At 44.6% G+C, this 15,754-nt stretch overlaps 1 protein-coding gene across 2 annotated transcripts in view; it reads right to left on the bottom strand.

Moving 5' to 3' along the window:
* THBS2 (thrombospondin 2) overlaps window positions 1-15,754 on the bottom strand; it is a 59,915-nt gene that overhangs the window by 16,999 nt on the left and 27,162 nt on the right. For both annotated transcript variants that reach the window (XM_049905775.1, XM_049905767.1), the window contains 6 exons: window positions 12,718-12,888; window positions 11,891-12,067; window positions 9,978-10,151; window positions 8,743-8,870; window positions 8,499-8,651; window positions 7,759-7,977 (listed from right to left, as the gene is read on the bottom strand). In XM_049905775.1, coding sequence (XP_049761732.1) covers window positions 7,759-7,977; window positions 8,499-8,651; window positions 8,743-8,870; window positions 9,978-10,151; window positions 11,891-12,067; window positions 12,718-12,888 — 1,022 coding nt within the window. The remainder of the gene's footprint in view (window positions 1-7,758; window positions 7,978-8,498; window positions 8,652-8,742; window positions 8,871-9,977; window positions 10,152-11,890; window positions 12,068-12,717; window positions 12,889-15,754) is intronic.

Below are 15,754 nucleotides of genomic sequence, written 5' to 3' on the forward strand. Positions count from 1 at the left end.
TGTTGAGGAATTTTCCTTCAATTCCTATTTTGCTGAGAGTTTTTTTTTTTTTTATCATGTATGGGTGTTGGACTTTCTCAAATGCCTTTTCTGCATCAATTGATAAGATTATGTGGGTTTTGTCTTTTGTTTTATTTATATGGTGGATTACATTAATTTTTTTTTCTAATATTAAACCAACCTTGCATACCTGGTATAAATCCCACTTGGTCGTGGTGGATTATTTTTTTGATATGTTGTTGAATTCTATCGGCTGGAATTTTGTTGAGGATTTTTGCATCTATGTTCATGAGGGATATACGTCTGTAATTTTCTTTTTTTGTGGTGTCTTTACCTGGTTTTGGTATCGGGGATATGTTGGCTTTATAGAATGAGTTAGGTAGTATTCCATCATTTTCTATGCTTTGAAATAGCTTTAGCAGTAGTGGTGTTAACTCTTCTCTGAAAGTTTGGTAGAACTCTGCAGTGAAACCGTCTGGGCCAGGGCTTTTTTTTGTTGGGAGTTTTTTGATTACCTTTTCAATCTCTTTTTTTGTTATGGGTCTATTTAGTTGTTCTACTTCTGATTGTGGTAGTTTAGGTAGGTAGTGTTTTTCTAGGAATTCATCCATTTCTTCTAGGCTTGCAAATTTATAAATGTGTTAGAGTACAATTTTTCATAATAATCTGATATGATTCTTTTAATTTCGGTTGGGTCTGTTGTGATATGGCCCATCTCATGTCTTATTCGGGTTATTTGTTTCCTTTCCTGTATTTCTTGAGTCAGTCTGGCCAATGGTTTATCAATTTTGTTAATTTTTTTTCAAAGAACCAGCTTTTGGCTTTGTTAATTCTTTCAATTGTTTTTCTGTTCTCTATTTCATTTAGTTCAGCTCTAATTTTTATTTTTTGTTTTCTTCTGGTGCCTGATGGATTCTTTTGTTGCTCGCTTTCTATTTGTTCAAGTTGTAGGGACAGTTCTCTGATTTTGGCTCTTTCTTCTTTTTATATAATGTGCATTTATCAATATAAATTGACCTCTGAGCACTGCTTTTGCTGTGTCCCAGAGGTTTTGATAGGAAGTGTTTTCATTCTCATTGCATTCTATGAATTTCTTTATTCCCTCCTTAATGTCTTCTATAACCCAGTCTTTTTTCAGGAGGGTATTGTTCAGTTTCCAAGTATTTGATTTCTTTTCCCTGATTTTTCTGTTATTGATTTCCACTTTTATGGCCTTGTGGTCTGAGAAGATACTTTGTAATATTTCGATGTTTTGGATTCTGCAAAGGTTTGTTTTATGACCTTATATGTGGTCTATTCTAGAGAATGTTCCATGTGCACTAGGAAAAAAAGTATATTTTGCAGCTGTTGGGTGGAGTGTTCTGTATAGGTCTATGAGGTCAAGTTAGTTGATTGTAGCAATTAGGTCTTCCTTGTCTCTATTGAGCTTCTTACTGGAAGTCCTGCCCTTCTCTGAAAGTGATGTGTTGAAGTCTCCTACTATAATTGTGGAGGTGTCTATCTCACTTTTCAGTTCTGTTAAAGTTTGTTTTATGTATCTTGCAGCCCTGTCATTGGGTGCATAAATATTTAATATGGTTATATCTTCCTGGTCAATTGTCGCTTTAATCATTATGTAGTGTCCTTCTTTATCCTTTGTGATGGATTTAACTTTGAAGTCCATTTTGTCAGAAATTGATATTGCTACTCCTGCTCTTTTTTGATTGTTGTTTGCATGATATATTTTTTCCATCCTTTGAGTTTTAGTTTGTTTGTGTCTCTAAGGTGTGTCTCTTGTAGGCAGCATATAGACGGATTGTGTTTCTTTATCCAGTCTGAGACTCTCTGTCTCTTTATTGGTGCATTTAGTCCATTTACATTCAGTGTAATTATAGATAAGAATGTGTTTAGTGCTGTCATTTTGATGCCTTTTTGTGTGTGTTGTTGACAATTTCATTTTTCCACACACTTTCTTGTGCTGAGACGTTTTTCTTTGTAAATTGTGTGTTCCTCATTTTCATAGCAGTCAAATTTATGTTTGCTGAGTTGTTATGTTTTTCTTGGTTTTTATTTTGAGTTATGGAATTGTTAGACCTCTTTGTGGTTACCTTAATATTTACCCCTATTTTTGTAAGTAAAATCTAACTTGTGTCATCCTATATCACCTTGTTTTCCTCTCCATATGGCAGTTCTATGCCTCCTGTATTTAGTCCCTCTTTTTGATTATTGTGATCTTTTACAGAATGACTTCAATGATTTCCTGTTTTGAGCATTTTTTTCTTTTTAAAATTAATCTTAATTTGTTTTTATGGTTTCCTTATTTGGTTTGATATCAGGATGTTCCGTTCTGTGACCTCGTGTTGTGTTGGTATCTGATGTTATTGATTTTCTGACCAAACAATTTCCTTTAGTATTTCTTGTAGCTTTGGTTTGGTTTTTGCAAATTCTCTAAGTTTGTGTTTATCTGTAAATGTTTTAATTTCACCTTCATATTTGAGAGAGAGTTTTGCTGGATATATGATCCTTGGCTGGCAGTTCTTCTCCTTTAGTGCTCTATATATGTTATCCTATTGCCTTCTTGACTACATGGTTTCTGCTGAGTAGTCTGAACTTATTGATTCTCCTTTGTAGGAGACCTTTCTTTTATCCCTGGCTGCTTTTAAAATTTTCTCTTTATCTTTGGCTTTGGCAAGTTTGATGATAATATGTCTTGGTGATTTTCTTTTTGGATCAATCTTATAATGGGGTTCGATGAGCATCTTGGATAGATATCCTTTTGTCTTTCATGACGTCAGGGAAGTTTTCTGCCAACAGATCTTCAACTGTTCTCTCTGTATTTTCTGTTATCCCTCCTTGTTCTGGAACTCCAATTACATGCAAGTTATTCTTCTTGATAGAGTCCCACATGATTCTTAGGGTTTCTTCATTTTTTTTTAATTCTTTTTTGTGATTTTTCTTCAGCTATTTTTTATATTGGTGTCAATTCCCTTGTCCTCCAGGTCCCCCACTCTGCATTCCAATTCCTTGATTCTGCTCCTCTGACTTCGTACTGAGTTGTCTAATTCTGTAATTTTACTGTTAATGATTTGGATTTCTGAACGGTGTCTCTCTATGGATTCTTGTAGCTCATTAGTTTTTCCACTATGTTCTTGAATAATCTTTTTGATTTCTTCAACTGCTTTATCAGTGTGTTCCTTGGCTTTTTCTGTAGATTGCCTTATTTCATTTTTGCAGTCATTCTTGATGTCTTGAAGCATTCTGTAAATTAGTTTTTTATATTCTGCATCTGGCAATTCCAGAATTGTATCTTCATTTGGGAAAAGATTTTTATTCATTAATTTGGGGGAGTTGTAGAAGCAATCATGGTCTGCTTCTTTATGTGGTTTTATATCAACTGTTGTCTCCGAGCCATCTATAAGATATTGTAATGATTTATTTTATATTTGCTCAGTGAGTCTTATGTTGTTTTGTTTTCTTTCAATATACATAGGTGGGCTACTAGATTGCGCTGCCTTGATTGTTGTAGGCTTTGAATCACTTATGTCCTCTTACCAGCTGGTTTGGGCTGTTACCAGAAATATAAGCCTAAGAGTCCAAGGAAATGTAATTTTAACTTAATTAAAGGAAGTGTAATAATTCTGACCCAAACCATGATATATTCAATGGCCTCATATGCATGTGAAAGCTGGACAATGAAAAAGAAGAGAGAAGAAGAATTGACACATTGGAATTGTGGTATTGCAAAAAGTATTGAATGTACCTTGGTCAGCCAGAAGAATGAACAAATCGGTCTTAGAAAAATATAATCAGAATCCTCCTTAGAAGTGAGGATGATGAGACTTTGGCTCCTTACTTTGGAAGCACCATTAGGAAAGACCAATCACCAAAAAAGGACATCATTTTTGGTAAAGAGTCATTGGAAAGAAGGAACACCAACAGTGAGATGGACTGACACAATAGCCACAAGAAGGGACTCAAAAAAACCAATGATCATGAAGACAGCACAGGATAAGGCAGCATTTTCTTTTGTTGTACATGCGGTTGCCTTGAGTCAGAGATGACTTGATGGCAACTAACAACAACAACTGTAATTCTAAAAGCATTCTCAAAAGCTCCTTTCTTTCAGTAAGATGGGTAAAATGAGACAATCAGCATGAAGAGGTAAACCTCAGACGTGTTCTCAGAGGGACATGCATGACTTATCCTGGGGCTTAATTTGGGGATTGAGTTTGTGTTGTTGTAACAACATCCTAGTTGTCCATTTTGTAGAATTTCAGGCAGGAACTTAACTTCAAAAATGGCTCATCATAACTCATATGTGTGAGTACATGTGTATATTCATTTTACTTGGATCCACAATCAACAAGCCATGGAAACAGCAGTCAAGAAATCAAAAGACGCATTACATTGGGTAAATCTGCAAAGGACTTCTTTAAAGTGTTGAAGAGCAAAGATGTCACCTTGAACACTAAGGTGTGCCTGACCCAAGCCATGGTATTTTCAATCGCATCATATGCATGTGAAAGCTGGACAATGAATAAGGAAGACCGAAGAAGAATTGACACCTTCGAATTGTGGTGTTGGCAAAGAATATTGAATATACCATGGGCTGCCAAAAGAGCAAACAAATCTGTCTTAGAAGTACAACCAGAATGCTCCTTGGAAGCAAAGGTGGCAAGACTGCATCTTACATACTTTGGACATGTTGTCAGGAGGGATCAGTCTCTGGAGAAGTACAAGGCAAAGTACAGGGTCAGCAGAAAAGAGGAAGACCCTCGATGAGGTGGATTGACACAGTGGCTGCAACAGTGAGCTCAAGCATAACAGCAATTGTAAGGATGGCGCAGGACCGGGCAATGTTTTGTTCCATTGTGCACAGGGTCGCTATGAGTTGGAATCGACTTGACAGCACCTAACAACAACATGTGTATATAAAACCAAACCAGCTAACATCGAGTTGACGCCAGCCTGAGGCACCCCTGAGCTGCAGGGCTGGAGTATATGCCTTTCTTTCCAAGTGCTGCCCTGGGAATCAGTTCTCTATTGCAGGGAAGTTGAGACAAAAGGAACTTGTCTTTAAGCCCTGGATGCCTGAGAAGTTGCCAAGGAATGCCAGAAACAATAAAGAGCCAGCCCTCAGTGTAAAAGCAGGGTGGGATATTTGTGTCCCCTATGCTTCCCACAGCCTTCAAGTCATAAACCAACAAGCCAGGGCCACAAACTGTGACCCTCATCAACCAAAAGATTCAAAGGAAAGAGCCTTCCGAAGGAGTCCCTGACCTGTTCAGAAAGGGAGACATAGAACCTGACGTTATGTTCCGTAATTCAGCTCTTGGCAATAAGTGTGTAACACATATAAGAAAAATGAGAAGAAAGAAGTCATCTTGTTTTCAGTCCAAATATACTATAAGCCAGAACAGAGCTGTGCAGACATTAGTAACTTAAAGGAATGGAAATATCAGAAAAGAGTAGACACTGAAGCGTTTGCTTTAGTGACAGTAACATGTACCTTGGGGAAGCCCAGGGTGGCCCCCAAGCAGAGTCAAGTGGACAACTGGTCTCCTCAGAAGCAGCACGTGGGGGCGTTGGGAGCCAGTGCTTCAGCATTACGGAGGAAGAGAAGAGCATATATCACTCGTGGTGGGGGACACAGACCAGGGTGGGGTGAGCTAGCCATGGAAGGAAGGAAGGGCTCAGCAACTGGGCTGCAGGGTTTGTATGCAGACCTCCAGACGAGCTGCAGGGCTTCTTAATCAGTCTTACTTTTAAATCTACTTATTCTCATAAATTATATATATATATAATACATATATATATATATGTATGTGCGTGTGTATATATACGTGTGTGTGTGTGTATACAAATAAAACCAAATCCACTGCCATTGAATCGATTCTGACTCATAGTGACCCTATAGGACAGAGTAGAACTGTCCCATAGAGTTTCCAAGGAGCGCTTGTAGGATTTGAACTGTCAGCCTCTTGGTAAACAGCTGTAGCACTTAACCACTTCACCACCAGGGTTTCCTCTGTGTGTGTGTGTGTGTGTGTGTGTGTGTGTGTATGGAAACACTGGTGGTGCAGTGGTTAAGTGCTACAGCTGCTAACCAAAGGGTCGGCAGTTCAAATCTGCCAGGTGCTCTTCGGAAACTCTATGGGGCAGTTCTACTCTGTCCTATAGGGTCCCTATGAGTCAGAATCAACTCGACGGCACTGGGGTATATATACACCCTTTGCCATCGAGCTGATTCCAACTCATAGCAACCCTATGGGACAGAATAGAACTGCCCTATAGGGTTTCCAAGCAGTGGCTGGTGGATTTGAACTGCAGATCTTTTGGCTAGGAGCCATAACTATTAACCACGGTGCCACCAGGGCTCTAAGTAAATGAATGTTTATACTTTCAAATGGTATTTTTGTAAGCTTCTAGCATTTGCAATTTTGAAGTTATTAAAGCATAAAACTGCACTAAGATTTTTTGGGGAGACCCTGTGAACTGAACTGAGTGTGGCCCCCAAAAGTCTATGTCTGTGTTCTGATCTCTGGAACATGTGAATGTTGCCTTATGTGGTGTAAGATGTGATGAAGCTAAGCATCTTGGAGCTTATTCTGGCTTACCCAGATGGGCCTTAAATACAATCGTGTGTATCCTTATGGGGGGGGGGCTTTTGGACTGACAAGCAGAGGAGAAGTTGATGTGATGCTAGACACAGAGATTGAAGTGATGCCACCACAAGCCATGAATTCCAAGAAATGCCAACAGCCACTAGAAGCTGGAAGAGGCAAGGAAGCATCCCTGCCCGCCTCCAGAGCCTCCGGAGCCAGCATGGCCCCGCCGACATCTCAGTTTTGGACTTCTACCCTCCAGAACTATGAGACAGTAAGCTTGTTTTGTTTTAAGCCACCAAGTCTGGTCTAATTGTTACAGCAGCAACGTGAAGCTAATGCACCCTTTATAGTCCCTGAGAAGGCCCATCCTCCTTTTGCTGCAGTGCTAAAGGCTCTCTGTGGAGAAAAGCAAACACTAGTAACCATGGTCTGGCTCCATCCACCCAAGGACATGTTAGCCTCCACACTTTGGGACCACCTGTGAGCCTGAGTTCCACCATCTTCTTGCCTTCTCCTCCAGCTCCAAGTCTCTCTTTTTACTTCAACAAATGTTTGTTAAGACCCAGGGCTCTTCCCCATTCCCAGAATAAGCACTGCAGCTGCTTTCACACTAACCTGGGAAAGTAAGGGCATGAATGGAGAATGAACTCCACCTGGTAACCCCAGTCCACCAGGAAGACATCTGAGAGATGCTGGTGGGAGCCCTAGCGTCACCAACACCCTCCCTCCTTCATCCCACCAGGGCAGACAAAATGTGCACACTCTGGGGTATGTCATTGTCTACGAGAGGAACTTCATGAGGATTGTAGGGTCGGACTTGGAAAGACTGCGAGTTTCTCATTGTTTGGGACAATGAATCATTTCAAATCTGCCATGAAAGACCCATCCTGACTTGACTGGAGTTGGGGCTGTTTAAGCATTTGAGTCATAGTGGTGCAAACACACTCAACTGCTAAATGAAAGGCTGGTGGTTCAAGTCACCCAGAGGCACCTCAGAAGAAAGGCCTGGTGATCTACTTCCAAAAAATCAGCCACTGAAAACCCTGCAGAGCACAGTTCCACTCTGACACACAAGAGTTGGCCATGAGTCAGAGTTGACTTGATGGCACCGGGTTCGCTGGTTGTGCTCTGTCCCAGGCCCTGGCAATCACCTCCCACACAGCCCACCTACCTTGATGCAGTGATAGGTGGCGTTGGTGGCACAGACAAGGTTCTTGTTGGGCCAGCCATCCAGGTCCGAGTCCTCCCCGCAGATGAGGCCGTCCCCGGCGTACCCCGTCTGACACTCACACTTGTACATGGGGTCACTGAAGTGGCCCAAGTAGATGCACTCGGCATTCCTGTGGCAGCGGTGTGTCTTGTCTTTGCAAGGGTTCTCAGGTTCACACACCTGTGGGGAAGGCAGCTGTATGAGGCTTGGGTCGGCACCGCAAGCACACATGCACGTGTCCTAGGTTCTGTCCACTGGGCTGCTGTGGGGACTACAGCCACAGTGCGGAGAGCAGGTAACCTGGAATTGTGGGTTGCTGGGGCTCTCCTCAGTAAGTTCCTGGAGCAGTCGAAACGTTTCCGAGCCTGCAGAAGGCTCATGTGTGGTGTTGCTGATATTTAAGGAAGTAATGAGGCCCTAAACCTTGTGGGTTCTTTGCACTACAACTCAGGCGAAGTTCACTCTACTCATCACTCTGAGACAGCGTTTTCTCAGCTTCCGGAACAGAACGTAAGTACTTCCTCTGCCCTTATCTCTCTTATCAATGCTGGATGCTGAATGTTGCTCCTTGGTCTTCTCTATCCCACCCTCCTTATTTTTGGACTTTTGCCTGATAAAGAAAGGAGGAGCAGGAAGAGCGGGAGAAGAAGAAGGAAGAATGGGGTCGTCAGTGGTACATGAAGACAGCCTGCCCCACTCACCTGCTTCTCTGTCCTGGCTGCCTCCAGGCCGACACCAAATGGCTGGCTTCCCCTGTAGCGCGGGGGACAAGGCAGGCAGTGGAAACCAGGGTTGGTGTTCATGCACCGGGAAACCTTGTTCGTCGTGAAGCAGATGTCTGTGACAACAGCACACTGCAGGGGACAAGCAGATAGCAGGTAGTGGGGCTCTGGCCCCCGTGTAAAGTCCCCCACCCCATCATGGGCCAGGAAGGGGGACCCCCACCTCATCTAAGTCCTCGCAGTGGGTGCCGTTGCCCAGGAAGCCAGGTGGACAGGACCCGCAGGACCAGGAGCCATCGGGGAAGCTGTTGCACTCTGCTCCCGGGAAGCAGGGGTTGGACAGACACCCATCTGTGGGGGGGGAGGCAGGGCAGAGTCAGGTTCAACATCACCCTGTTCTAACCAGGCACAGAATTAACTCGGAAAAATAAAAAGACTACTGGGCCTGGGGAAGTGCTTCATTTTCACACTGCCAAGTGCCTGCAATGTGGTCATTGTAAAACTGTGAGTTAGGAATTCTCAGGTAGACTAACACTGGGCCACCATCAAAAGGTGTGATCTCTAAGAAGATACTGTCGAGTGGTCTAAGTGTCATAGATTACAACAGAATGTGGACATCGAGGTCCCTAGTCTACACGCTATACGAGGTCCCTAGTCTACACGCTGTACGAGGTCCCTAGTCTACATGCTGTTCAGCATTGTGGTCACATTTTGTGTTCCCCATGAAAACACGGAAGGCACAGCACAGCAATGGTAACCATCATGAACACCCTAATGTCACTGAACCGTACTGTGAAGAATGTTGAAACGGCAGGTGCTTTCTGACATTTATATTTACCACAGTGAAAATGTAAGGAAACACTTTAATAATGCAGATGATCTTTTTTTAAATAAAAGTTGTCTTTGCACAGTGAGAACAGAATTGATTTTTAATTTTTATTCTGTTTTCTAGTTATTTTCCATAATTTTTGCACTTTTAACCAGAATGAAAACTCAATGACTTTTCACAGGGCCATGGGCACCATTAGCAGGCTGAACTCTACTTTGTGTGGAGGAGGCCCACCAACCCCACTGACACACCCCATGTTCACCACCGTCACTCCCACAGATCCCACTTACATGCCCCATGTTCACCACCAACACGTTCCACATCCTCCACCAACACACCCCGTGTCCAACACCAACAAGCCCTGTGACCTCCCACTGACGGGGCAGACCAATGCCCACTGTGAAGAAAGCCCAAGGACACCGCTGACACTCTCCATGTCCACCACCAACACGCTCGTAGACCCCATTGGCAGGTCTCATGTCCACCACTAACATGCCCAGGTCTACCACTGCACACTCCCATCCACCAACACACCTCTGTCTACCACCAACACTCTCACAACCACCGACATACCCCCGTCCAACACAGACATGCCCGTGTCCACCTCTGGCACACCAGTGTCCACCCACCGACAGGGCAGCTCTTCCGGTTGCACATGTGCTGCTCCTTGGTGTCTCCTGCGCAGGCCTTCCCTCCGTGCTGGGGCTCAGGGCTGTTGCAGACCCGTGTGCGCTCCCGGATGCCACCGGCACAGGTGACCGTACAGGCTGACCACGGGGACCAGGGGCTCCACCGGCCATCAACTATGGGGACAGCACACAGAGGTGAGAGCACAGAGAAGAGTCAGGGGCAGGAAATGCCACTTCACACTGCTGTGGTGTACGAAGGGAATGCGGTGTTCCACACATTGGAGAAAAAAACTGGTCTCTGTTGGTTGACTTTAAGTAGAAGCCCCTGGTTGGTGCAAATGGTTAATGCACTTGGCTGCTGACAGAAAGGCTGGAGGTTCAATTCCACCCAGGCACCTCGGAAGAAAGGCCTGGTGATCTACTTCTGAAAAACCAATCATTGAATACTTTGTGGAGCACAGTTCTACTCTGACACACTTGGGGTTACCAAGAGTCAAAATCGACTCCACGACAACTGGTTTTTGGTTATTTCTCCCTAGCTTACACCCTATGCTTTTAGCTACATGAATAGTCATTTGTATCACAACATTTCCCCAACTGAGGTCTTTACCTTTCCCCTCAATATGTCACCTTCTTTTGTTTCCTATGCTAAATAATGATTCCATTGTCCACCAAGCCACCTCAGCCTGACACTGGGCAGTCTTCCTGACCAGAACAGATATCCCTCCCTAAAGTACCAGTTCCAGTTGCCGTGGGGCCGATTCTAACTCACGGCCACCCACGTGTCCCTTCCTGACCATAGGATTTAGGAGTGATATACATGATGACGGAAACCCTGGTGGCATAGTGGTTAAGTGCTATGGCTGCTAACCAAAGGGTCAGCGGTTCGAATCCACCAGGTGCTCCTTGGAAACTCTACGGGGCAGTTCTACCCTGTCTTACAGAGTCGCTATGAGTCGGGATTGACTGGGCGGTACTGGGTCTGGTTTTTTTGGTTATACATGATGACAATTAAGAGGGTTTCATTTTTAGGCCTGGGGAGAAAATTCACACAAACTTTTATATCTAGAAGCACAGAACTGATTACAAAGGGCTACAAATTACTGGTGCACCTCTGTAACATAGAACCAAGAGAAAAAAAAAAAAAAAACATTACCACCAAGTCGATTCAAACTTTCCAACTCATAGCGACCCTACAGGACAGAGTAAAACTGCCCCATAGGGTTTCCAAGGAGGGGCTGGCGGATTTGAGCTACTTACCCTTTGGTTAGCAGCTGAGCACTTAAGCACAGCGCCACCACAGAAGTTTTCATTTCTGAAAAGTTGTTTAAACTTGAATTTGGTTTTAAATGTTTGTCATTTAGTCTTTTGTACAAAGAAGCAACTGATTGAACGCCACCTCCCTACATCCCCCTTTTTCCTGAGTGTTGACCATCATGAACTGGGATTACTTAGAGAAGGTGCTACATGTTCTTAACCTCTACATTTTCTATAAACTCTGACACTGGCTTGGCCAAGATGCTGAGTGGAAGTGCCGCTTTCAGAAGATATTCTGCCCTGTGCCTGGTCCAAAGCCACGACCGTAACTACCTCCAGGCTCTGGCCTATCTGTCCCTCCACTGTAGATCAGAGTCTGTGAGACAGGGACAGGTTCAGAGCGGTTCATCAAGGTCACACTGAGCCCAGGCAAGCAGCACCCACCCTGAAGGCTCCGTTCCAAAACTGGCCAAGCCGGGGAACTGTAGAACACCTTCCATTCCTCTGGAACTAGGCTGGGCTGCCATCCCAGGATGCTGGGCTGGACTGACAATGGACTGGCATCCATGTGCCCTGCTGTACCTGAGCTGTTCACAGACAGCTCTCCTGTGCCACTGTCCCCAGCAAACGCAGCTACAAGGCCCCCACACACTTACTGGGGCAGGGGACGCCCTGGCATGCCTTTGTCTCACGGCCGCTCCCCTTGCAGCTCTTGCCACCCAGCTGCGGGACGGGGGAGTTGCAGAGCCGGATGCGCGAGATGTTGCCAACCCCACAGGTGGTAGAGCAGGAGGACCAGGGGGACCAGTGGCTCCAGCCGCCATCTTGCCGGACTGCACATGGAGAACACAGCACAAGGAGATCAATACACATAGAAGCTGAAGACGAGCTCGTACCAGACCAGGTGTCTGCCTTTTCACTAACTGATTCCTTACATCTAAGAAGGATGGGGACAAAGAGAATTTCACCTGGCAGGAACCCTTCAAAACAGAGTGGACTGTGTACTGCCTACCAAACTGTAGGATGCAATTATGCTCTTACAAAGTCTGGTGCCTCAAGAAATGCCATGCTTCATCCACTGTGCAGGCATCCAGGCTGAGGAACGAGAGTGAACAGGAGTGGGGCCCCAATACTGCCGTAGTCACACTGACCACGGGAAATGCTCCCCAACACTTTCTGTGATCATCTCATTGACCATGGCAGTGCTCCCCAACACTTACTGTGGTCATCTCACTGATGATGGGCAGTATTCCCTGACACTTACTATGGTCATCTCACTGACCATGGGCAGTGCTCCCCGATATTTACCGTGATCATCTCATTGACCATGGCAGTGCTCCTCGGCACTTACTGTGGTCATCACACTGACCATGGGCAGTGCTCCCCGATCCTTACTGTGGTCATCTCACTGACCATTCACAGTGCTCCCCAATACTTACTGCAGTCATCTCACTGACCATTCACAGTGCTCCTAGACACTTACTACGGTTGTCGCACTTGCCCAGGCTACACAGCCTCGTCTGAATGGAGGGTCCCAGGCAGGTGTTGCTGGTGACATCACACGACCGTCCTCTCTGCTGGGTCCCCGAGCCACAGGTAACAGAGCATTCTGTCCACTCTGCCCAAGGAGACCAGCCCTCGTCACTGTCCACAGCTGTGGTCAGAGGAAGCACAATGGACTTAAGTCACACAATCTACATTATGGACTACCTCACCAAACAAAACAGATAAATGGCACAGCAGCTCTTGAGCTGAGAACTCATGCAACTCAGGAGTCAGAATGTGCAAGACCTCCTGGTGAGCAAGTAGTTCTCTAACCAAACAAGCCCAGGGTCACCAAAAGTCCATTATGCCTAAGGAGCTCAACAGCTGCCTTCCCAGTTCAAAACAGGAAAGGACCCTTTGCTGAATGGAGGTTCCCATTTCCATGGCTGTTGTGTGAGGAGCCCTACAGGACCAGGAACTGGGGGGGGGTCTGTACTCTGAGGTTTGGGAGGGGTCTAGTCCATCTGTGTCCAGGGGAGTTGTTTACTAGATTTTTAAAAATATCTTACAAGAGAGTGCATTAAACCATGTTTACATGAGATTTTTTAAAAAATTATTAAGGTTTAATTTATTTCCATTTTAATCTTTCTTGCTGACTTACATATGGTAACAGATCACTTCAATTACTGGTTGGAATATAGGACACTAAAACTCAGTTCTAAATAATTTAAATGGTGACAGGTGAAATAAAAAGGCAATTTCCTACAAAGAATTTATTCACAGGTAATTAAAATCCCTAAAGGATGGAAATTACAGTGATTTACCGCAAGAGATAGTTCCAGTAAATAGTAAAAAATGCTATTTGTCCCACTATTGTATTCAGGTAGCAAAGAACCCACTATACACATACGAATGTTCTATGGTTAAATGTTTCAGAAAGCAGGACAAACAGGAGAATGGTCAAGAAGGTGTTTTTCTGTGCTGTGATGCTCTCAATAACATAAGCGTTTCTCCCTCTCATCTGAATGAGGGCACTCCAATTATCAGAATTGTATTTTTATCCTAGCCAATGGGCAATCCATTTTATGACTATTTAACACATAATGTATGTCAGGCACTTGGACATATGTTGTATTGTTTATTTAACAACAAAGCCAACCCTCTGTAGAGGGGATAGCTATCCTGCACATTTCAAATAATGAAACTGAAACTAAGAAAAATTACACTTTGCTTGAAATCATGGAGTGATGAAGCCTGAGCTCTGGCTGCATCTGTCCCCCGTCCACACCCAGGGCTGAGCATGTATATCAGGGCCACCAGCAAAAGGACAATGGCTTCCCCAACTCTGCACCCTTGCCAGGCCCAGCAGCTCAAGTGCATCTCCAGGTCTGGGTCTCTCCAGGAATGGTGGAAAAAACCAGGGGAGGAGGAGGTGCTGAGACAAAGCTTCCAAATATGGTCCAAGCCTTTGTGACATCAATCTCAAAGCTTTTAGATCAGCTTATGAAGATGAGAAAGTGTGGGCATGAAGCAGGAAATTTGAGAGTGGATATACTCAGAAACAACCAATTCTGCTCAGTTCTGCTGGAGGACACGAGGAAAGGACAGAAGAATGAGACATCAAAAATCCAGTTGGTAGGGAGTCGACTCCAACTCATGGCGCCCTCACATGTGTCAAAGTAGAATTGTGCTCCATAGGGCTTTCAGTGGCTAAGTTTTTGGAAGTAGATTGCCAGACCTCTCTTCCAAGGAGCCTCTTGGTGGCCTCAAACCTGCAACCTTTTAGTTAGTAGCCAAGCATATCAACTAAGATCTAAGCTGACTCAGCAGTCTGTATTTATAACTGGGTGGCACAAACTGTTGGCACTCAACTGCTAAAATGTTGATGGTTTGAATCACCCAGTGGCACCACAGAAGAAAGGCCTGGCAATCTGCTTCTGTAAAGACTACAGCCAAGAAAACCCTATGGAGCTCAGTTCTGCTCTGTAACACGTGGCATCTCCGTGAGTCAGAATCAACTCGATGGCAAAGGGGTTAGTTCCTTTGTTTACTATGGACATAAAGTTAGGGTTCTTTCTTTGTACATAAGATCTTGAGCAAGTTGTAGCCCCCCTGGGGCTCAGTCCCTCATCTGTTAAAGTGAAATGAGTTGACAAGGACTCATCCAGATTCCTGAACTTCTAAGATATACAAATGGCTTCCTGGCAGACAGTCTGTGTGGTGTGATTAATCACCCTTGTGTGTGGCCTTTCTAGCCATGGTCTTGTAACTTCCACCCAGGTGATTGTGTGATAGGGTAATTGTGGCCTACCAAGGTGATTAGTCAGTTTTGCCTTAAAAGAGAGTCACTTCAAGAACAGACAGGAGGAGCCCACCACAGAGGAAAGAGAGACCAGCAAGAGAGACCCAGCAGCAGAGACCGGCAGAGGATACACCATGGTAGGCTTTCTGGCCCACAGAGAGAGAAAGCTGAGTGCCTTTGGGCAGAGACTGAGGATCAGGGAGAGGCAAGCCTGCGAGCACAGCTGGAAAGAGGCTATCCTGATGGAAGAACTATATCCCGGGTGTTCTTAAGCCTGAATTATAACTGTTACTTCCCGAATAAACTCTGTAATTGTGAATATGGTCTGTGAGTTCTGTGCGGCCGTTGCAATGAATTATCAAACCCAGTAGAGAGTTGCTGTGGAAGGGACTGTTGGTTTCAGAATTAGTAAAGATGGCAGAGAGAGGAGGCCTATCTGACCTCCACCTCGTGGGACTCAGCTTTGGGCTACTGATCTTGATTCTCCTTTCCTCTTGTGAAGTCAGAGGAGGTCAGACACTGTCTTCAATTCATTTTTCCAGTCAGTAAAGGGAATGACCCCCACATGCTGTCAGTTTGTCGTACTGTGGGGGCTTGTGTGTTGTTGTGATGCTGGAAGCTATGCCACTGGTATTCAGATACCAGTGGGGTCACCCATGGAGGACAGGTTTCAGCTGAGCTTCCAGACTAAGACAGACGAGGAAGAAGGACCCGCAAGTCTATTTCTGAAAAG

Source organism: Elephas maximus, chromosome 1 (genome assembly GCF_024166365.1).
Source record: "Elephas maximus indicus isolate mEleMax1 chromosome 1, mEleMax1 primary haplotype, whole genome shotgun sequence".
Taxonomy (NCBI): domain Eukaryota; kingdom Metazoa; phylum Chordata; class Mammalia; order Proboscidea; family Elephantidae; genus Elephas; species Elephas maximus.